At 35.9% G+C, this 24,676-nt stretch overlaps 1 protein-coding gene across 1 annotated transcript in view; it reads right to left on the bottom strand.

Moving 5' to 3' along the window:
* CYP19A1 (cytochrome P450 family 19 subfamily A member 1) overlaps positions 1 to 24,172 on the bottom strand; it is a 29,752-nt gene extending 5,580 nt beyond the window's left edge. The window contains 9 exon segments of the mRNA XM_009681371.2: positions 1,264 to 1,505; positions 4,204 to 4,366; positions 5,003 to 5,117; positions 6,135 to 6,249; positions 6,993 to 7,169; positions 8,988 to 9,142; positions 12,453 to 12,603; positions 14,335 to 14,491; positions 24,088 to 24,172. Coding sequence (XP_009679666.2) covers positions 1,264 to 1,505; positions 4,204 to 4,366; positions 5,003 to 5,117; positions 6,135 to 6,249; positions 6,993 to 7,169; positions 8,988 to 9,142; positions 12,453 to 12,603; positions 14,335 to 14,476 — 1,260 coding nt within the window. The 5' untranslated portion in view covers positions 14,477 to 14,491; positions 24,088 to 24,172.
* Between the last annotated feature and the right edge of the window lie 504 nt (positions 24,173 to 24,676).

Raw genomic sequence — 24,676 nt, 5'->3', positions numbered from 1 at the left:
CAAATCAATATTTATGGACACTAATGCGTGCAGCTTCTAACATCTTTAAAAAAATAGTGTTGCTAGGTAACAAAATGATTTCCAGGTTCTTTTGGTTAGACAAATGAGAGCTGTGAAAGCGACGGGAAGCTTAACGCTTTTAACTTCAACCCCGTTCAACCTTAGTATTTGACGGGGGCCACTAGAAAATACAAGATAAAGCTTGCATATTGGGAAGATCTGTGGATTTAGGATAGTAAAGCTTTCTCAGCTTTCTGCAGTTGAGATTCCCTTTGTAGGCCTAAACTGATTACTCCCTCCACTTCTGCATGGCTCCTGGTCCTAAGATCTTGCTAATTGCCTCAGAGGAGCACTAACCAAACCTTAATATTTCATAATTCATGCTGTCTGTCACTTGGATTGCAGTACCGTCCGTTTCCATTTGCACTAGCTAACTAATCAGACTTAGAGTGGGGTCAGTATACCATCTTTCAGTACATTTTTAAATCACTCCAGATGGTTATTACTGAACAAATATGTTTTTCTAAAACAATTGCTAATAATCAGAACAGCAAAGTTCTGAATGAAAGAAAAAAATCTAGAGGACAAGTTACAGTAGTAGGGATTACAAAAAAAAAAAAAAAGGTGATGTTGATATAGGACTCAGTTCTGCAGGCTAAAGAAAGTTCTAGTGCTGTTGGGACTTCAAATAAAACTTATATTAAAATGTTGTGCTGAACTGTGACTGAATTACTCAGCATTTCCAGTACTGAGCTGATTAGAACTCAGGATTTCCATTTCAGTCCATAAAGGATATTTATTTTCTTTTAGGAAAAGTAAATAAATTTCTATTTGAATAGAATGGGCCAGCTAGATTTTCCCTCTCTCAGGAGTTACTGTACCACTTCGCCTCCCCAGAGATTCCTCATACTGACTCAGCTCTGTGTACTCCTTGCATGGCTCTAGCTCCCTAAAGCCTCCTCATATTTTCCAATACGAGGGGATGTAATGGAAACTGTGCGTCTTGGACACGTTTCAATAGAAATTTGTAATAAGAATTAAGGTGTCTGGGAAATTCTTAATTTTCAATAACATCATTCTTTTCCAGTTTAAAGACCTTGGTAGGAAAATTTCCTGCCAACTCTAACAATAAGAGCAGGATGTATAGCTAGTTAGGCATTTAGACAAAGGGTGAACAGACTAATGATCAAAATAAGAGGAGGATACATTTTTCAGTAAGAAATAATACCCCATCTCCTGTAAGAAAAAAGACAGAAAACTTACGTTCTTCTCAAAATTTTCAAGAGAAAACTCATCTGGCTTTGGGAAGAATTCAAGCTTATGCATGCGTCCAATATTGAGAATAATGTTTGTCCCCTTTTTCACAGGATAACCATCAATTACATCATCTTGTAAAGCTTTTCGCATGATCAAGTCCACAACTGGCTGGTATCTCATGCTCTCATAAATAAAATTCTCCACAATTTTTAAGTTTGGCATATCATCACTCTGTATGTCTCTGTCACCTTAAGGAATAAAACAAATAGTGAAGAAGTTGTTTATGAATTCCGCAGCTTCATCATGCAAATACTAAAACGTTTTTGGAAGATTGTCAGCTCTGTGCATGGTAGGTAGGACCTAATGGCTTCCAAGTAGCTAGGTATGGGCTTACATACCAGGGAAATCTGCTATATTGTTTATCAGCACAAGCCCTAACTTAATAACCTATGATCTGCTCCTGAGCTCTTCTTTTTTATACATTATGAGTCTGTCTTGCTTTCTTGTCAATAACAAAACTCCAAAAGCCCTTCTCTGGCTCCATGAGCCGCATACCCATTCCTTCACGTGACTGAGAGCAATGAGATGCAAACCAAAATCTTTTGAGAAATGACAGTAGGTGGAATCTGGGAATAGTTTACAAGTGGGAGAAAATGACTTTGTAGGGAACTTACGTTTTCACTGTATGACTGGGCTTTCCTGGCTGTATAGCTAGGTCCTAGTGTGATCTGGCAATTTCAGTTAGCTTGAGTAACTTTCTCTTGGCTCGACTCCTTCAGCAGCAGCGCCAGTTCAGCCTACCAGCAATGTGGCATACTGCTAGTGTGTCACCTCACCTAGTTACACGCTACACGCAGCTCAAGAGCTGCAGATTGACCACTGCAGTGGTAGGTTTCTGAGGTAAAAAGTTACCTTTCCTACCCGAGTTGGTCATTTGCTGAAGCAAAGACAACTATGTTCTACTGCCTTCTCATTTCAAGGCTGCCAGAAAGAAATAGCGAAAGTGAATAAGAAAGTAGTCAGCTCCTATGACAATAAAATGTTATTTATTGTTCTCAGTGGAAATGGAAACAGCATTTCCCTGCTCTTTGATCAAATAAAATCAAACCTACTCTTAGTGCAGATCATTGATCTGTTTTGCTTCCATATAGCTTGTCTCCCTGTAATATCTATAGTCCTTCCAGAAACTTTTAGACTCTTTTCTACTGATGCCTGCAAAAAAAAAACCCAAAAAACCTGCCTACCAGCTAAATTTTCTTCAGAAAATTCCTGAATGCCTTCCTTGTCCAGCTCTGCATTTCTAGAGGTACTACATTATATTTCCAGAGATTTTGATTCCCAAAAGGAAAATTTTGAAATCTCTAGAGGGTTCTTCACAAATGGAATTACCATTCTTCACCACCCTCTATTCCTTTAAGTTCAGGAAACTGCAAATCTCTTATATTATATTTTAGGGAGCTGTTGAATTAGTGCCGTCTTAGTACTTTTTCCGTTACTTTCTTACTTTTCCACTGAAATGTAAAGTAATAGTTTTGAAATGTAAAAAAAGTGATAGAATTTATTGATGTCTTGGCAGTTTCTGGAATGATTTGAAATCTGAACTGTAGAAAAAATAATTTGTAGTTCTTGCTTTTTGGTCAGTTACTCAGAAGTATTTCTTTTTTTTTAAAAAAAGACTTAATGTAGTCTGGTGTTCATTGTAGGCTCTCTCAGACGAGAATGTTTATAAAATCAGAGACCTTTTCGCACCGAAGCAACAGTGCAGCAAAGGCTAGATGTTACTCTATGAAGTTAACTATGTCAGAGACTTGTAACTGATTAAGTTAGTGCTATCTTTAAAAGAAAGAATCCTTGCTTCCTGAAGAAAATACTGATGTGTAAGAAATTGTAAGAGGCAGTTTATTTTAGCAAACTTTGAAATACTCTGGCACAGACAGATTTTGCCTGAGGCATTTTATAGTGGTGGGTCTGAGTCTGACTTTTGGAATTGTGTTGCATCTGAGTGGTTTTACAAAGTCAAGCACAGTTGTGAAAAGAACTATTTCAGCTATAGATTAGTGCAGCTTCTTGCTGCTCTTGTGGCTTACAGGATTTAACGTTTTTGTTAGCGTCAGCAAGCTAATACCATACTTCAGTTTGCTAAATTCAAGGTTATATGGTTTCAGGCCAGTGAGAAAAACAGCCTTCTACAAGACAGAAAGAAATACTGTTTCCTAGCTCAAGAGGGAGAATGATGACAAAAAAATTTACTAAAGTTTTAGGATAGCGTTGAAAATATTTTCAAAATGAATGCAGCTCTTTGATTGTAATTAAAAGTTAAAGTACCTTAGCAAAAGGGCAAATGATTTGTTACGCGCTTTTCAGAGTCTGTCTAACCACAGGTAAGAAGAGAAGTTTGGAATATTTTGACTGTATTTTGAAAGGCTGGTTATTAGCGCTTAAAGAGGACCAGTTTGAGATTAAAATGGGATGAGAGTAGAATATGATATGACAATTTTAATTTTGCTTAATCTTTCTATTCTGCAGTCATAGTGAAACTTAATTGAACATGTTCTATATATACATAGGGAAATATTGATGATTAGAAGTATCTGAAATGAGTTTTTCCTTTTGCTGCTGCAAGGTAAATTGAGAATAATTTCACTGAAACTTATGAGGTGACTACTGATTTGCACTGCTGTTCCTGAGGGGTGAATTTAGCACAATCTTTCTAACAGATTGTCAATTCTGTTGATTCCTATATGAAATTATCTTAAAAATAGTTCATCTTCTTTCATTTACTCTTGAATAAAATGTCTTCTACATATAATGGTAGTTAGTATACTTTGCAGTAAATAATTGTGTTAGAAGAAAATCTTAGAATTTTCAGCCTTGGATAATGGAAATCAGATCACTGCTGAAGCAAAACTGTATTCCAGTATCACAGACTTTGCAGCATCTGCTTACCCATAACAGTTTCAATTTCTCTTATCATCTCCTCTTCCACTGTGGGATGCTCTGCAATCAGTATTAGCATAAAGAAAAGTGTCACAGATAGAGTGTCAGGAGCAGCAATCATCATCTCCAGCACACACTGGTTCACATTCTCGGCAGTCAGATCTCCTCGGTTCTGAAAAATTAAAATTGATTACTGACTTCTGATGACAAAAAGTCTTATAGCAGTAGGAAGAGAAGGATCTAGAATATATGCCTGAAATAAAAGTAGAAATCCTGCCCTTCGATCCTATATGCTAAATAGCACTTACATGTTGTCTTTCAGATAAAAAACTGGAAACTCATGCTTTGGGTGTATATGGTCTTAGGGAAAAGCAAAGACTTATTCTTAGCTCAGATCTTTATTGATTTGTTGCCTTTCCTCACAAAGTTTTTGAGCTGTCAGGGATTACGCAGAGTTAGAGTTTACATATAATTTGGTGCCTTTGTGGACAAAAGGTGATATACCGAGATAAAATACAGGGGTTAGGGAGAGACTGGAGGACATTTGCAGACAGATTCCCTAAATATTGTTTAAGCCATTTGAAACAAACAAACAAACAAAACAGACAAGCACTTATTCCTGAAGATGCAACTGTTCACTGTTTGAATCACTCTTAGGGTTTCCCCAGGACTAAGTAATTTGTATCTCTTTAAGATTACATGACTTGCAGATAGACGCGCTGACTTGAGCTGCAAATCCTGTATTGTTAGTGACAGGTGAATGTTAGAAAGATGAAAATGATCAGTATTTTGAGTACATTGCCAATACCTGTGCAAAAATCAGCTGGGATGCAAAGTCCATGTGATCATCTAACTTTTCAATAGTGGAGAGCTTTTGTCGTTTCTGTTCTATTAAGATTTCCATTGCGCCTTTCAAATCCTTGCTGAAATTAGATAAAATCCATATCGGTAAATATCTGCAGACTTTTAGTATATGGTAGGATATGATCAGAAACTTAGAGATTATACCAATAAAAACATCTAGGAATGGAAGAAACAATATTCTGAGAATGGTTATATGGCTCTCTACAAAAGCAGTAAAACAAGGCAGATTGCCTCTGTAATTCAAAAAAAGTGATTGCTGCTCTTGTAGTGAAGTCAAAAGAGCATTGAATTGCTGCGTTACAAAAAAATAACATAATTGTAGGATGTATAATTGCAGATACTCCAGCAAAGAATAAATAGAACAGTACAAATACCCTAGTAGTAAAAAACTAAGACTTATGTTAGCTTTGAAAAAAATATTTCACAAGGAATTTCACAAACTGACTTCATACTGAGGAAAGCTGTATTTTCCTTTATTTGTTACAAATTGATTATTTATTAGTTTTGACTGAAATCTTATTCTTTTTTAATATGGGAGAGGTTGAAAGGGATGAAAAACGTCTACACATCCTATTAATGACTGGAGGTTTTTAAAAGAGTTACTAATGGTTTTATTTTATACTGTGTTTTATTAACACTTAGTGAATAAAATGTACCTAGAGAATGTGAAGGATAACTGTTAGAAAAATGTAGAGAAAATGATACATCTGACTCTCCTTGACTAGGTAGCAAACGTAATTTTGCCCCATAAGGTGACTTTTCCTTGCCTGTTTGAATTGAACCAGTTATTTCAATTTAATTTCGTACTTGAACTGGCATTAACTAATATTTTGGTGAGTAAATTAGAGCTGAATAGACAAAGGCTTTAAACGATCCCCTCAGGACAGCCACTTGTAGCACCAGTAGCAAATCTTGTTCTGTTGCTGTCTTGGGTCTGCAGATAAAGTGGACTTTAGCCAGGCACCTTTGCAAGTTTCCCAATTTATTTTCTAAAGAAGTAGAGCAAAATATTAAGGAAGATTTTCCTAGAAAGAATGAATCTTACTCAAACGATCTATAAAACTGGTGGTACTCACACAGCCTCTTCATGTTTCTTACACAGCCAAGAAATCTTAAAAAAGATATCAGGCTTTAATAAAAGTGCTTGCCACGCATCAAAGTAGTTCTGAATCTTAAGCACGATGGCACTTTCTGAAAATAGAAGTTAACAAACAGCATTACAAAATGTAAACTTTAATAGCTAAATAAAACAAACGCTTCAGAAAAATTAACGAGTCTCTGCTCCTGCTTCCACTAGGTTCATGAGAATTCGATAAAAGTTTTGTTTTAATATGTGGTATATACCACATATAGGAAACAATTGTAACACACTGCAGAAAAGGTACAGTTGCCTAACATGTAAAAACTCACGTTAGGCAGCTAAAAGGAGCCAGTGGTGTGGCAACCAGAGCCAAGTCCTCTCCTGTGGGAGTGCAGAAGTAGAATTCTATTACAGTATCTTGAAATGGGATAATCTACACATCATGATAAGATTATTTTTATCAAATGTTTTCAAGAGTGAAGAAAGAATAGAAGGTTGAGAAATAGTAAGGTGAACTTTCCAAGGCAGCTATTTAGCTAGGTGGAAAGATTTCTGATTCTTACATGCATATAATGCTGAGATTGTACTCACCCAGTGCGTACAAATCTCTGTAGATGCTACTGTTTACTTAAGATGAGTATGACAAACTGAATACATATTTTTGATAACATAAAATTCTTTCATGACTAGAATCACCCATCATTAAATCAATTTCAGTTAATAATTCGATAATCTAAGAGCCTGCTCATGCTCTGTTTTCTGAAACAAAATTTTGGAGTGATGTCTATGAGAAGTTTTCCTTGGATATGCACTTTAGATCCACAATAAGGTATAAGAATAAAGCTGCCAGTACCATCCAAAGGAATCCCTAGAAAGAGCTTGTTAGATGTGTCAAGCATGATCCGTCTCATAAGATTCAACACATTGATGTTTCCCATTTCAGTGGTCACTTCTTCCAGCTTGTCCAGGTGATCAGTTGTCGATTCAACACAAATTGCTATCATACGCACAAGACCAGGACCAGATAGCGCTGAAATACATATGCAAAATGGTCAAAAGACTGATGGATTTTCATACCTTTTTAATAGCTTGTCTATTGACAATAAAGTTGCCAATAAAATGTAAAGCATTATAATCTAAGTGACTGGAATATCACTATTCTGAAACTTACTAATTTAACATCCTTTGGAAGAAAAATGTAAACATTTTGAATTAAAATGGCAAGGAACTCAAAGGCAAAATTTTGTTTGCGTCTAGCCGGTTTGTGTCTCAGACACGCTTTTTTTTGCAAGGCTCACACTATGTTAGAGAAAGATATGTCATTTGTGCTACCTAAGGGCAGCCAACATACCCCTATCTGCTGTACAGATGTAGTGGACATCTGGTCTCATTTACTTGCAGTGACACTGAGCAGGGAAGTTAGGCTGGGGATTCACTGGGAGGACCACTGGAGTTTTGGAGAATATAACTTTTCGGTGTCCTTAAACAGCATGGCAGCTCTGCAGTAAGCTACTTGGAACCTCAAGTGCCTCTGTGGACACAGTGAAGCCTGATCTGTCAGTATGCTGTGCTTTGGCCAAATGTGGCCACCTATGGACAGTAGAGATAATGTCATGATGGTTCTATTAAGTTTTAGGAATTTCCGGCTGGAAGAGGTTTAGATATTTTTTTGAGTGATTTTCAAAGTCTTGGCCTAAATACTCTATTTAAATTACTCCTCCATACAAGAATTGCTGTAGTTGCCTCATATATGTTATTTATCAAATATATGGAGAAAAGTGTTGTGTGCTTGTAACTGAGAAGAGGTGATCGATGTTGTAAATACAAGAGAACAGATTGTTCTAGGAATGGGTAGAAAAACAATTTTTTTTCCTGCCATCTTCAACCAGCACAAAATTGCTGATATTTTTCAAAAGCAAAATCAAGTAGGAAATGCCTAAGTGTCAGACAGAAGCCCAGACACCAACAAAATAATACAGAAAACTTGAAACAACAGATTATTACTTTCTTTAAGATCTTATGCCATTTTACTTTCCTTATGCAGTTTCTAGAATTGCTATCACAAGCTATTGCAGTCTCAGCTGGTGAAAATCTTTCCTGAACTGTGAAGTTTACAGAAAAACAAAGCAATGAAGTGTGATTTTTTTTTTTTTTTAAGGAAAAAAGTTACATCATTGGAAGTAGCTAATTCTAATGATCTGCAAACACTGTGAAAACTTCCAGTTTGTGGAAACAGGGTGAGTCCAGAAATTGCAGATTAAAATAGTAACACTGCAGGTTGTAGGATTGTTATGTAGTTTCCTATTTGAGTTCAAACTGGTTATATTAGATAAATCTTTTTATTTCTTATTTAGGCCTGTTACTATGTTGATTCGTAGTATATTAAGTGGATTAATAAATAGTGCTGCTGTGCAGATCATTTAAACTTATTTTGAAACGGTAAGCACATTTTTTTCAATTAGCGCAAGAGAGAAAATTCTTTTAACTCATTTGAACCTGGGATGGGAAGTGTCAAAGAGACTTATATATGTCTGTTGAGCTAATACGAACGCTTGACTTTAAATGTAAAAACATTTAAAACTGGCTTGTGGACATCATTTAATTTTGTTTTTATCAGAAGGGATTAAGAATCTGCAAAACTATTTCAAGACCGTTTCAAATAACATACCAGGCAGGATGAGTGTGAAAGAGCACGTGCAATAAAATACTTGTGGGATGTGTAAAGAGCGAACCTCTTTCTATAATTTGATTATGAAAATAACAAACAGCGTTTCCAAAAAAGTAGACTTGTAGTAGACTACAAGTAGTGTGCTAAAGTGATGCAGTATGTTAATGGACACTGATTTACCTTTGGTGAAATAGGGCCGAATTTCTTTCCAGTGTGCTGGATTGTTATTAAATATTATCCCATTTTCATACATGCCAATGCATTGTAGTCCAAGCTTACTCCCAAATCGAGAAACATAGTGCCAGTGTTTCATTACGTGGAACACGCTTGAGGATCTGGAAAAGAAAAGGGATATAAAAATAAAATAAAATAAAATAAAAGGTTGTTTCATTAATATATATGGAATTTTTATTTGGACATGCTGTACTTGCTCTGAAGTGCTGACCTGCTCTTTTGAGACAGTAGTCTCGGTTTAGCAGGCGGTACGACACTTGACGTTCAATGTTGTTCCTTCTACATGGTTAAAAAACTTGACAATAAAATGATTTCAGAATTTATAGTAGAGCAATAATGTATTCCGTGAGGGTTCGAACCTGTTCCCGTTTTTTTAATGAAAATGCAAATGGCTACTATAAGATTTTAATCTCAACAGTGTATATACATAGACACTCAGAGAAACATGAGATATACTGTAAGGAAAAGGCCGATGTCAGATATTTCAGAGGATGAGGTAAAACATTTTAATAATATTTATATATGATTACTGTACAGTGGAATTTTTTTCTAACCTGTGGTCAGTGCTATTAGGTTTTTTTTTTTGATATTTGATTTATGATTCCTTAAAAATTTCTGGCAAACATATGGAATTCAAATCTACTGACAGTTGGTGTGCTTTTTAAAAACACTAGAGAAATACTCCTCAGACCTCAGGTGCTCAGAACACAGGTTGAAAACCACTACCATGGAAAGTTACAGATTGTATTATGAACTGAAACATGAGGCCTGATGTATGTATCATGTAAAGGGTAAGGCAGTGTAACTGAAGACAATGTGTTTAACATTCATATAGGTTTCTAATCCTCTTATGCTAACATTGCAGTTGATTTCCTTGATTTCCCAATTGATTGCTTCCATTTCCAGAAATGCTAAACATTGCATACTACCAATTTCCCTTATCCTTGGCAAACATTTTAGGAGGAAGGGTATATCCATACATATACCTATCCATACATAGAAATTAGCTGCAAGTAACTTGTCCAAAAATATGACATCTTTAACTTCCTTAGACCAGAAAAAATATTTTTCATGCTTGTAGGCAGTGACTGGGCAGGTTTTAGGGAATGTGCTTCCTAATTTTCATTCGAATGTCTTAAAGGAGCACAGACAAATTCTGTTCATCTTGATGTTCTCAAGTATGTGTGTTATACAGGCTTCAGAGTTGTTCTTTGATGATTCAAAATTATTTATTATGCAGCATCATAATATTAGCATTATTCATACATACAAATACTGAATTGAAAAAGAAACTTTGTAATACCAAACATGTGGAATAAATATTCCTAAATAGAAATGTAGGGAAATTCAGGATATGTACCTTTTTTTCGGTTGACAAAGTTTATTTAAATATTACTGCTTGTGACCAGCATTATTGCTTTAAAATATAATTTCCTTTAGAGGGAGCTAGCATCTTAGAAATGCTGGTCTGATAACAACATGATCAAATCAAAGCTAACAAACAGAAGTAAAATTGTGTAAGCCTAGATTAAAATTATACAGTAAGCCACTTTCTATACCATGTGATGTACTCCATGAATGAAATCCCAGATTTCTTACACAAGGTTAACTTATTCTTTAGCTAGGCAATGTCAGCAGGAATTTTGCTATTGACTTCAGCAGTGCCAGGTTTTCACTGTAGTTTTGCATGAGCAGAGATCAGTTAACGCCGATATGCTAAACAATACAAATGAATCAACAGAAAGTAAGGATTCGAGTAGAAACAGAGAGGAGTGTGCCTGCAGCTCCACCCTTCCAAGCTGCTGAGTGTATTCTCTTTTTACTATACTTCCCCACGTTTGCTTTCTATTCTAATTTTCTTACAGGCTTTTGGACATCAAAGAACATAATCTCATGAAACATTTCATGAACATGAAAACAGGGCCTTGAATTATGATAGCCATCCCAAGAATGGAAAGGTGGGGGAGGCTTGTTTTACTTCCTTCCATTCTACATTTCTACAGGGGAGATATATTGTAAAGTATTAAGGAATGATTTTGAGATATGACCTTATATAAGTGTGTATTCCTTACAAAAATTTTCAGTGACATCCTCCAAAAGACTGTGTGTGACAAAAACTGCAAATCCTTATCTGTATGCATTATACCTCAATGTAAGTACAACTGATGCTAAAAATTCAGATGATACCAGTAGAAACAGTATACCTTTACTGAAGTCAGGCTGTGTTTAATTTTGCAATGAATTTATAGACCACTCTGGAAACTTGATTCTATGTTATTCTTAAAAATGTTAAATGTCAAAAATGTTAAATACTAGTTCTCCATGTGCTGTCAACGTTTTTAAGCAAAAATGTGTAAAGAAAAGTGATATATTGACCATAAAGTCCGAGGCATCTATGGCATTATTTTTTACTAGCATTTCTGATGAGTTGCTAGTCAGGTAATACAGAAAGTGTAAGAGTTATAACAGCTTACATGATCAATGATATATGTTATATTGTTATAACATTTATATGATCAAAACATTGTACGGACATTAAATAATTAATCTTTATAAAACCTGTGTAGGGTAGGAAAGTAAATAGTTTTCCTGTCATGATTGCCTCCTTTTACAGAGGTAAAAACAGATGAAGCTGACTTGCCCAAATCTACATGGCAAATCCTGTGATAGACACTTCCATGCTGTATTATCTTTCATAAGCTTTTAGTAATGAGAGAGCTGAATATGGATTGGTATGCTAATAAAAAGATTGTGATTCTTTCCATTATGCATGGAAAACATTTTGTTACTTTTTTTGTTCATGGCATGATTCATGAGCATCCAGAAGATCAATGCGAAAAGAAAGAAAACTTCCACTGGAGATAATAAAGCGATAGACTGCAGTTTAGCATTATGTTTAAAACTGTTTATAATCAAAGTCTGCAATTAGCCCCATTAATTGCAGTGGAATTATTCACAATCCTGTAATACTGCATTTGCTTAATTACCTTGCTGAACTGCAGCCATTATCATCAGGTATTACTCTTATTTTAAGGAGAACCTAAATAAGAACAAAGGAAACTAAAGACTGGCTTAATTCTGCATTGCAGTCAATTAGTCTAGGTTCCTCTACGGTGTATAATCCCAATATTACACAGAACAGTGAAAGAGACATTAAACATTTTTTTAGGATTGGCGCTATAACGCTTGATCTTCCATTCCACTAATGAAACGAGAGAATCCACATAGACTTCAAAGGTAAAGTCTTTAAAAAACTAAAAGATTAGAAAAAGATCTGTGAATAGCAGAAAGTAAAAGGTTTATGTTAAGATGATTTTTGAAAATAATATTAATTCTATTTCAGAAAATATAGCAAAAAGGTTGTAAAAATACGAAAAAGCTCTTCATATTATTAAGGAGATGAATATTTACTTGCTAATTATAAACGTTTCTTCACCGCTGATCCAAACTCTCACAAATTCTCCATATGTCTTATTGTAGTAGTTGCAGGCATTACCTACTCCCATCCAGAGAAATCTGCCATGTGAAATGAGGGGACCAATTCCCATACAGTATCCAGGCCCTAAGAAAAAGGATAAGAAAAGTATGATCTTAGCAATGCTCAGTGACAAGAATATGATCCTGAACATCACCCTTTTCAAAGGACCTTTTTTACATTACAGTCAAGGCCTGCATTGGACACTTTACATAGCATTGCCTTCTGAAGTTCTGTCTTGGAAAAATTTGCACCTTTGTTATCAAAACCTCATTTAATATCCATGGAAGCCTACAGTATATTCAATGTGCCTGCCACACACTATGTTCAATGTTTCTTTGTGCAAACTCAAATTGCTGCTTTCAGATTGCTTGCTTTTGAAGGGATAATGGCTAGATATCAGAAAGAAGAAATGATCTAGAAAAAAATGGATATAGTTTATTCATTTGTGACTTCAAAAAATCCTTTGAGTAATCTTGGCTGAATTAGTGTTTGAGTGCCATAGTAACATCTACAAAAGTCAACATCCTTTTGTTGTAATTTAATTACATTTAATTTAATTTAATTAATGGCAGAGTGAAAAAATAGAATTTTAAAGGAAATCGCATTTTAATCCTGTGAACTTATGAAAACAGCATGCTGAAGTAGGAGCTAAGAATGGAGAAAAATGCATTTAGTCAGCAAAGCGCTCAACTCCTCCTATGTCTGAGTATCAAATTTCCCTCTTAGAACTGAAAAAAGAAAGTGGATAGGGCAGGAGATAATTGGCATAGTCATCAAATTATTTTTAAAAGGAGGCTTTCCTTCTTCACTGAAAGCTCAGTTTGCCCCTTATAATGTCTGTAAAACATACATCTAACTCCATAGACAAAACAAATTAAGTAACTACAAAACTTCTGCATTTTATATTGTTTAAAAGATTTACAAGCTGCTTAAGACTTCAGCCTTTACTAATAAGAATCAGAAGAACTCAGGCGTGTTTAAATACCTGTAGATTTAAGGCAAATTAATTTATTCCTCTCTTGTCAATCCTATCAACAGACAGAACGCACAACTCTGTGAATGCATTTTCTTTTTCTCTAACTTTACAAGAATTATAGCATATTGAAGGATACTTGGAAATGATCTCCTCTCACATTAATTTTGTTCAGGTGCCGCTACATTTCTTAAAATTACTGACTAGAATTATCCCTGATTTACACCGTCAGAAGATGTGCACACTGTTCTAATTTATGCAGTGGATGTTGCACTGCACTTGTTGGAGAATAGGTTGAATCTGTTATGCTTACCATAAGGCCCCCAAAAACCTTACAGCAAGGACCCTCTGAATGGGAAACCACTTGATGTTGTCCTGTTATGGAGCATCCTCAGTACCAAACACAGGGAGAAAAATTGATAACCTAATAAAATTGAAACAATTTCCCAGCTAATACTGTTTGTTGTTAGTAAAGACAATTTGGAAATATTTAAACTTACAACATATAACAAGTAGAAGTAAAAAATGCATATGAAAATATGAACATCTAGACTTGGTTAGAATGGTATCATATTTTTCTAACGTATATGTGGTAAGGCAAAAAAATAAATGTCAGATTTATATGTAGCCAAGCTAACTTATTATGGAAGGTCTGAGTTCAAATAGAGCCTATTAGTTTTTTCTTTTACCAGTTATTTTTTAAAAAGCTGCATTATTTAAACTGACTTACTAAATTTCCTTGACATGCAATTATTATTCAGCATTCCCTTCTTGCTTAAATTTGAGAAAAAAGAGAAATGCTTTGACAGCTTTTGGGGGGTACATAGCTAAAGTTGGTTTACCTGGTATTGATGATGTTTCTTCATGATTCCATATTAGAAATAGAAAGCACATGAGAAGGAGTATGGGCACTGTGGCCACTGGCATCACATCTGGTACCAGGCTGATGATGTAGTGCATTGGATTCAGAGTTTCCAGTACCATCTTTTCCAAGGGATTCTGCTTTGCGTTATAGAGAAAAAGGTGGAAAGAGACTGAGTTTTCCAAGCTCAAAGATATGTTCAACTTCAGTTGGTACCTCACGCTCCCTTTGCAGGTCCTGTAAATGAGCAAATTAGCTCTTGTTGTAGCTTTATTTTATAATGAGACTGGACTGTTTGCCAGGACAAGCTACATCTCAAGTCAAAACAGACATGCAGCAGACGCTCTTTTTGCTTGGAAATAACAAAGCTTTCCTGACCTTGGTATTGAAGCTTAGTTTTGGATACTTTGGCTGATAGACCTTTATCTGTGATACTGCCTTGGCTGGCCAATATTGAGGTTTACTCCTTGTAAATCTCTAACCAAAACACAAGAAATTAAACTTTCAGCATGTGGGGAAGCATTGAGTGAGTTCACCTGCAAGCTTTTATCTGTTACTTACCCTTTTTCCTTCCTGTATGCCTGTAGTATTTGTTAAAATCTTTGGATTTCCAGAATAACTGCATTGTGTTTTTCAGGAAAGCGATACACTGTACCTCAGGCTGTTGGCTGAAGCAGTGTAGTTTTTGTTTTGTTTGGCTTTGTTTTTTCATAATCAGCCTTTGAGGGTAGCGTAATGTGTTGCATTTATTTATGGTTCATCTGCTAAATATTTGGAAAAATACAAAGTGTGTTGTAATAAATGGGGTCATGAGTTGCCTGGTGCCATATTTTCCTTCAGGCAGCATCCAGTACTTGGCAGAGGAAAGGAAAACCAAACCAATGGACGGGTCTGTTACGTATAGGGGAGCAGAAGGATTCTTTCAAAGTTATTTTGCATGTTTTTGAATTTAAGTCATAAAATACGAGAAGTGATTGTACCCGAGAAGGAAGATACTATGTGAATGAGAAAATGTGACTTGTTGCTTGTATCTGCACAGTAATAAATATACACCTTCTTAATAAATAAACACCTTCTTAGTTCTGATCTGACAATAGTTAGGAATAGATTTGCTCTGTTTCTTTCTATGGTAATATCTCCAGGTTGAAGGATGTAGTTTACTCAATATGAAGCTTTTGCTTGCAGCCTACTCTCACCAAGCGCTTTCTCATTTACCTTGTGCTTTGGTCTCACATTGCAGAAGAATGTACACTTTACTTTGTAGTAACTGTTAATACTAGTATTTTACTAATGCCAAGAATATGATATATGCTTTCTAGATGGTAAGACAATTGGTGTTTACAGTCTAAGTACAAAATGTATAGAGCACAGACAAAACCTGGGAAAGAGATCAAGTAGTGGTTCCAAACCTTTCAGGTACAAGTATTGCTCTGGTTTCTTGGATCATTACTAGGAAACGCTTCTGGTATTTTTCTGATCCAAAATGACCATGACACAATATGTCAGGTGACTCTTTAGAAATACACATATTCCAATAGCTAGCAGCGGACATCTTGTGTTACGTACGTGGGTAATCTCCTATCTTGTACATTGTACATGCTCAGCTGTTGTACTGTCTTGCATATTCTTAAGGTTGGTTTTGCAGTCACAAGGGTTTTTTTTTTAACATGTAATGTTATTTGCTAGTGAAACTAATGCAGTGCTGCACACTAATGGTAATATTTCAAGTAAAAATGCTAGCTTTAAATTACCCTGATTACCATTGATTACCATAACAAAAGTGTGCCTGTCTGTATATGTAAATAGTTGCCTTAGTTTCAATCCCTTTCTCTCACTTTGAGTTTATAGTATCATAGAGGAAATAACTGTTTAGGCCATGCATTTTCACTTTTGTATTGCTCTTTCTCTCTGGATCTGGATAAACTTAATCTATGTAGTCCGTTGTCACCTTTGCCACACTTAGGCTCTCTGTTAGTGGTGTTTTGTTTTTTTTTCCTCTCCAAGAGATTCTGGTGTCTCAGTCTGACAGAACCTACAGGTTCTATATGGGAGTTTATGCCTCTGTGTGGTATAAAATAAACAGGCCTATACATACAAATGTCTATCTGTGAATATTAAATCTGTGGGTTAAGCCCTGCAAGGTTTCAAGGTGCTGATTTGCTTGCACAGGATGCTTTGCAAGCATGAGTCTTCCTCTTTTATTTTCCAGAAATATGTCCTGGGGTTTGATCTTGCTCTGTTCTTAGGTATTCACAGCTTAAAGTTTTCCTTTGTGTGGAAGCTCTATGATTTGACAGAGAAATGGAAGCAGATTTTAATCTTTTCAGAATATACAGATTGCAGTGCATTGGGTTTGGTGTTCTAGATTGTGCCTAAGTTCATAATTTTATGATATATTCATAAAAGAAAAAAATCTGATTTTTTTAGTATAATATGGTATCCAGTCAGTTACATCAGCTTATAATTTTTATATCCTGGATTTGGCTGTCATGTGGATGAAGGCTTTTAAAGGTACTGTGTTAAATTTGCATCCTTTTTAATACTCTTAAACTGATCTGAAACTGACTTATTTTTTAGTAAAAGTGGTCCATCAAACTCTTAAAACAGACAATTGTCATTTCTTATGTTGGTAGGTTCTTTGTCCTGTTTCAGTGATTATGATGCAAGCAGACTTCCAGGTTTTGCATTTCTAATATTCGTTTACTGAAAAAGGCAGCTCGGCCAGGAAAAAAGTTCACTTTAAAAATATTTCAGCTGAACTACTCTTCCTGTATAATTGCTTGTACTCATTGTATTATGTTAGGAATTTTCCTTGAGGTAAATTGCTCTTAATAGAAAATCAGCCAAGTAAATTTTGACAGTGACTAGTCTCTGAATAGATTGAAGATGTTTAGAAATGAAACAAAGCCAGAGTATCAATTTAGCAAGGAAGAAGCTTTGACTATTCCTGCTCATTTTGTTTTAAAATCTTGTATAGGTAGTTTTTGCCTTCCTTGCAGCAGTTTGAGGCATATGTCTAATCAGAGAGATTTGTTGGTTCTGATCAACACTTAGTTGTGTGGCGGGTGGAGGGAAACAAACTTTTAAAATCAAATAGGGAAAGGAAAGACATCTATCATAAGGAAGTGGTTTTGTGACATGAAGTAGATGGATATGCACTGTCCTTCTGGCCATGGATAGTGGTAACTTTCAGCAGCTGGGAAAACATCTGTCAGCAGAGGGCAATGTGGGGTTTTTTTGAGCTTTAAGATTTGAGTGTAAGGTACTGTGAGAAAATTGTTTTAAATACTTCCTTGCAAAAGGCGGTGTTATGGTGAATGATGATAACATCCACAGTAAACTATTGTCAATATATCTAACTAACAATTGTATTAATCCCTGTCCTTTCACCTATAGCTTTGTATCTAATGTTTATGTTAATAAAATAGCAAGAGAGTGTATCATGTTATAGAACCAGAGCTGAAAATTTCTGAGTATTCTTAGAAGGAGCTCATAAGACCACATGAAAACTCTTGAAGAGCCATTCCTGACTGTTGTAATTCTTTCCTCACCTGTTCCACCTGTCAGCAGGGACCTAGGGAAAAAAATCTGCTTCTCATTATAAATCCCTAAATGTTAGTGCCCTCTATTAGTAGCATGTGAGGCTGAATCTCAGTTACAAATGAACTTGTGTATTATTAGCATCTGAAGGAGATGACTTAGACTTAGCTAAACAGTTTGGGAAAATAAAATTAGTGCTTTTAATAGACTTATTACACACAAACGAACCTCTATTGGCTTATGTAATTTCGGTAAGTTTTTATTTTTCTAGCTAAACTGTGGTAGCCCTTCATGTCTTTTTCTAGAGGTTAGAATAGATATTGCCTCTTTTCATTCAATGGAGATCGAAGTCATCATGCAGACTGCAGAGGCTCAGCCTTCCAAAGGTAAGTATATACATTGCTTTTGTTGTGCATTTCACAATTAGAATGCTAATAACTATATAAGGAGTGGTTTTGTTGTATTTATTCTGTGGATGCTGCCTCAACGTGAACTAGTCCAGGAAGACAGCGGCTCAGGGTAGGTCTACGTTACTATTTCAGTTTACATCAGGAGTGTGCTTTGGAAGGAAACCTCCGAATCATTCCCATTAATGATGTTTCAGTTCATGTTACCGAGCAATCTCAGAACAGGCAAACAGGGTTCTTTTGGTTGAAAATAAACCAGATAATGTGCTCCAAAGCTGCATCTCGTGCATTCCAGCTTTTAATGGGTATTGAGACCGCAGGACCAAGTTAGAGGCTGTTTTGAAGTGAACCACCCTGAATTGTATGTTGTATATATTGTGTATGTTGCATTCCTGTTGGATCACAGTGCTTGCATAGCCTAAGAGGAAGCTTTGATACCTTTTGATAAATAAAATACTTGGTTTCATTAGTTTTAAGCATGCAGCTATTTTGCTGTATTGGCATTATAGCACTTCTCCTAGGATGAGAACCGTCTCTGATTCTAACTGCCTGCCAGATGTCCCTAAGAGAGCTTATGCTGAAGTTCTATATGACTGTTCTAATTTTGCCTTCAAATTGTGGATTTTGTTGCAAAATAAGCAATCCTTATCCTAGCTGTTGAATAAGAAGTCATGTATGGAACCACTGTAAAATTAGTTGCAGTTGCATGGAACCTATTGCTAGACCCAGTAAAAAGAATGCACCGTTTTGTTACATGTTTCCATTCCTTTGAAGAATTAATTAACTTGCCCTGGATGATTATCAGTAGGTGTACAGCGTATATCACATAAATAAGCCTTGAGACAAGCGTTGCTTTGTTCCCTTGAAAATCAGTGGTATTCAAAGTTGAGAATGCTTTAGAAGGTTTTTTTTTGACTTGAGAGCGCTTACCGCTCCTTGTAAACTGAGCTATAGAATTATTCTCTATCCACCTGATAGTATGTGTTTATTTAGTGCCAACCTAGAAATTGCTCCATGATATTCTGTGGTCTCTTTTAACACTATAATTCTCTCAAAATGGCGTAGGGGTGTAACTGACAGATTTTTGTCACAATTTGTTGGCTATCTGATACTGTATTACTCTCCTTCTGATATTCTTTGTCTTCAGTAACAGTATCTTTTCTTATTCATTTTTCACTTGATTGGAATCTGTGCTTCAGTGCTCCTTTGTTTAAGAGATACTCCAGATGTCATCTGTCCTATTATAAATGGCTTGGAATCTGTGTCATATTGAGCGTTTCATTTCCAGTTAGAATGTGCAATGCAGCCTTTGAAAGTTACTCATTTATATTACTTTGCGTCTGAGAACTTGTTCTTAGGTCTGAATCCTACTTATCATTCAATCTGTCTGCACCACAAAAGGAAGTTAATTATGGTAAAATGTGCAGATTAGGGAATGTGCAGATTAGGGAAAGAATACCCTGCTTATAGTGACCTTTTTCAGTGATTCCTAAAGTTCTAGTCAGCAGACTAGAATTTGTGCAGTTATAGAGATCTATCACATCTAATGGCCATGGAAATTTATTCTCGCAATTTAATAATGTTGAATGATTATTATAGTCCTGTAGCGTAATTCTGTAGCACTTGCTTACTGCAAAACTAATCTGAATGCCACTCTTGATTCTTTTGTTTAGGTTAGAGGAAGAGGGAAGGAAGAGGCAACAGCTTTCAGCAGAAGCTTGGAAGTGGGAATTTAATAATGATCATCCTGACAATTTGAAGGGGCTCTTGACAAGTAAGGGAGGAGGTGGGAGCCTGGCATATTGCTGTGGTGAGTGAGACAAAAATGCAGAACGCATCATCTATTGTGGTATTGAAAGAAGGTGCCTTTACTGTCAGATAAGAAAGATCGTTACATTTGATGTCTCTGCTGTTATTGGGAGTTGTGGTTTTCTTAATCTTGGTGAGCCTTCTTATGGCAGTGTTGTCTTGTTTCATAGCTGAATAGCATTGCTAAAGCATATTTGTCCAAACGTTTTTAGTTCTATCGGCTGCCTTCACTGTCACTTCTAAAATGCTTCTGCGTGCTGGTTATATGTTAGCGGTGGGTACCCATGGCTCATACACAACTATAAACAATACTTGGCTTTTCTTATTTACCTCAGCGGCCACAAAACTGGCTTTCTCATCACTTCTCCTACTCAAAGTAAGGTACTTTGCAAGGCACAGAGATTGTTTTAACTGCAAAACGGTTGTGTTCCTGTTATTTGTAATTCCTGTTATTTGGAGTCTGTTTGATCAATTAGTTTTCTGAGCACTGGGGGCTAATGCTAGAGTGTGGCTGGGACTTAAATGGTTAATGCAGATTGATCCTACTAATGGGGAAACAAGTATGTTAAAATATCTTCTGTGAATGTAGGAGTTCTATTTGACTCTTTAATATTTCTGTATGTTTGGATAACTACAGTAAAGACTATGCCTCCTTTCTGTGCCTTCACATGATGGTTGTGACCTTCATTGTGCTGAACTTACCATCTTTGTGTCTGCCATTCCATATCAGTTACTGGAATATGTTTTGGGTTAAATCAGAAGCTGTCACGTAGCAAACAGAGAGTCACTTACATCCGCATTTAGATTTCATGGACGAGCCAATCTGAATGAGCTCCTGTGTAATGAGCTTTGAGCTGTAATTTCTGCAAGATAATAGTCAAATTGGGTATCCTACTGACTGCTCTTCTCCTTATGATTTACCTAAGTGATTTTTCTTGGACATTAGCGCTGTAAGGCCTTCCAAAGAAGCTAATGGATTCTTTTAGTGAAGCCTTTTCCCATGCAATCAATCGACGCTTCAGTTTTCCCCTCAAGACCTATTTTTAACTCAGGCTAGTTCTTGGCCCATCCCCTTTTGAAATTTGCTTAGACTTAAATGTGATATTTCTTATGGATTTAGAACAATATGAGACTAACATAAATAAGGAGAATAAAATATAACTGCATTTCATCACATTAAGCCTCAGACTCCAAGGAGTTCTTTTTCATAGACCTCTAAATGTAACTCTGATCTAACAGCATGGAAAATGGCAATCCTTTTCAAAAGGATGTTTAGTGAGCAGCTGATAAGCTTCAGGCTTAAGTCTTTTGAATGTTAATTTGCCTAGAAAACCCACACTACCGAAGAAGAAGAAAAAATAATCACATGTTGTAAATTCAGTGTAAAATTTAGGAGGCTAAGAAGGAGTTTTAAGAATATGTGTAATGTTGTAAAAGATGGCTCAACCACTCAATTAGCATAGGATTCTCAATCACTCTAAAACCACTCTGAAAGCTGCTAAAGATCTGATGTTGCTAGCATATCACCAAGTACTGACCAAGATAAGTTATTGCTGAAAATACTAAATGAACTTGGAGCTTAGTGGGCTTTCAAAATAAAGCCTAAAGGCTATATAATATACTGTCAAGTTTGTTTGGATGTTGCCTTTGGAGCTAGCCACTGAAAGTCCTGATATTCTGAAAGTCTTAGTCCAAATATATTCTTCTAGAAATTGGCAATGACTTTGGATGTCTAAACTGATCTTCAGAGAATGAATGCTCACATCTTGAAGAATCCCTTCTCATTAATGTGTTGAGCATCCAAAATAACTAGCCAATTCTAAAAACCATGATTACCTATGGTGAGCAAGATTTGGAGTGGTAACCTGCCCTGTGTAATTAAAAACTCAAGAGTCATCTCTCTCCGTCTTTCTGGCCAGTGTCCATGCTATTTGCTTGTGACTAGTTAAACAACATGGATGTGTGAGGTGAGGTACACTATGTTTTACCCAAGTGACTGCACAGTAAGGGTTTCTGCTTTTTGAACAGTCTGTAATTATTTGAACTGTGATTTTTTCTTTCAGAAGAATAATAATCTGAAATTAGAATTTGGACCATATCCTCTTTTGAGCTTTTAATTGCACTCTGATGTATGATTTGGAAAAATAGCTTGCCAATTTTATTACCTTTCGCAAATGGTCTCATTGTTGCTTAGGAACCAGCATAATGTTCAAGAAAAGTACTATCCACAGTAGATGATAAAATGGGTTTTGTCTGAAACATACATCTCCTGAGGCAGAATGAGTATGTCAGTGCATATACACCATCAGAAAGTGCTATGGAGATATGCAAACTTCTGCAGTATTGGTATGGCTATATTTTACTACTGCCTCTCTGCTTAAAAGTTTCTTTAGAACAGCATAAACTCTAGTTATACTCAAAACTAATCAGAAAATGAGTTGTGGATAACTGAAATCTCTCTCTCTCTCTCTCTCTCTCTCTCTCTCTCTCTCTCTCTCTCTCTCTCTCTCTCTCTCTCTCTCTCTCTCTCTCTCTCTCTCTCTCTCTCTCTCTCTCTCTCTCTCTCTCTCTCTCTCTCTCTCTCTCTCTCTCTCTCTCTCTCTCTCTCTCTCTCTCTCTCTCTCTCTCTCTCTCTCTCTCTCTCTCTCTCTCTCTCTCTCTCTCTCTCACACACACACACACACACACACACACACACACACACACACACACACACACACACACACACCCCCCACACACCCCCCACACACCCCCCACACCCCCGTTTTTAATCAGGTTGCCTTGTTAAGACTATTGGAAAGCAGACCTAGATGAGAAGTTCTGTGTGTGTGTATATCTGTTACTAATGTCAGTTAGCTATCACTACCGCATAGGTGATTTAGTTTATATTTAGGCAGATAGAAGGCAGCTCTCTCTGCCATAATTACATCTCTGCAATGGTAATTTTATTGCTAGCAAATACTTTAACTAACATAAATAGCTAATTGATGCAAAAGGGTAAGAAAAGGTGACTTGTCATTTTTTGACTTTTTTTTTTCCGACCATAAATGCCAAGTATCTTCCAAAGTATGTGAACTACTGAAGAAGAAATTTTATCTGTTTTTGAAATAGAGAACCAAGATTAAAGAAGAGTATATGAATATTCTCAAGCCCTTTCCCATTCAAACAACTTCATCAGAAATAACTAGGAACTAAGATATAGTATTTTAAAGAAAGATAGCACTTTTCCACAGCAAACACCAACTGAGAGAGATCAAGCCATGATAAAAGCAGTGAATTCTCTGGATCAATTCCAGACTTATTATACTTAATGACCTTTTTTTAACCTCACTCATTATCTGATTTCTCCCTGCTTTGACACTGATGCTTGGAAATGTTGTTTGTCCAAGTTCACTCACTTTCTGACTAATTCTGTGTTGCTATACCTGTTACCTGTTGGCCATGTCCATTCCATCCTATATATTGAGTCCTATTTTTGTTGTAGCATACATCTTTGTAAGAAGTAAAATCCACCTTAGAGCAGACGGAATGAAATTGGGGAGCATGGAAATACTGGACAGTGCTTTTTAATTAGTGGAGCTTGCCCCTGAAAAAAACTAAAAAGTTTTAGTCTTTATTGAAATAATCTAAACAGTTTGAAAAGTTGAATGAAGTGATCACTTTCTAAGGGTGACTATTCTGCAAGCGTGTTGTGCCATTTTTTAAAAAAGAAACTTCTTATAATACTGACAAAAATATATACCCCCTTTTTGCTATTTTAATGCCAAGAAGTTGCTTTAAGACCTGCAGATTTTCTACTCAAAAATCTCTATTTTGATAGTGACAACACATCATTTACATGAAGTTAATTACAATAACTCAGATCAAAGCAGCTCCAGAAAGCATCCTTCCCTCTCAAAAACAAAATCAAAACATTTCTGTAATGTCCTAGTCCCACTGTTTGAAGAAAAATGCTAGAATATGAATTAACAGATTACCTGTGTCCTCTTGTTACTTCTTGATTTTACCCGTGAAGAGTGCTATCTTTGTTACTGATGTCCTCCTTTTAAAGATCTGAATAGGTTTTCTGGTGATCACTGTGTGTGGCATCTTTTATGCAGGTGCTTCTTGTTGCTAAGAGAACAGTTGCTTTTGTTTTTTGTAATAGATCAGGGGCCATTGCAATTGAAAAGAGAATTTTGTAATTTTACCTCTACAGCTCAAGGTACCTGCTGAAAAATAACCAGAGATAGAGATGCACATGCCTCATATTGATTAGAATTGTAAGTGGAGAGAAAAATCACAAAAGTAAACAAAGTTTATAATTATGTTTGAAGGCTCTAAATATCCAGGAAAGAGGGATTTGTAATTTAAATGGAAGAGCAACTGACAGAAATGACATAAATCCTTTGCTTAGCACATCTGAACGTATTATTATTTTCTAACAAGAAGGAAGAAGAGTATGAGAATTTTATTTTAAAATTAGATCGGCAAATTTCTAGATAACCTTTTGTAATATACAATCCTGCACTGACAATGGAAAGATCTTAATGCCTATCCTATATGTTTGTGTCTATATTGTATTTT

This window comes from Struthio camelus, chromosome 12 (genome assembly GCF_040807025.1).
Source record: "Struthio camelus isolate bStrCam1 chromosome 12, bStrCam1.hap1, whole genome shotgun sequence".
Lineage (NCBI taxonomy): Eukaryota > Metazoa > Chordata > Aves > Struthioniformes > Struthionidae > Struthio > Struthio camelus.
The sequence above is the reverse complement of the archived record's forward strand: the minus strand, read 5'-3'. Positions and strand labels throughout refer to the sequence as shown.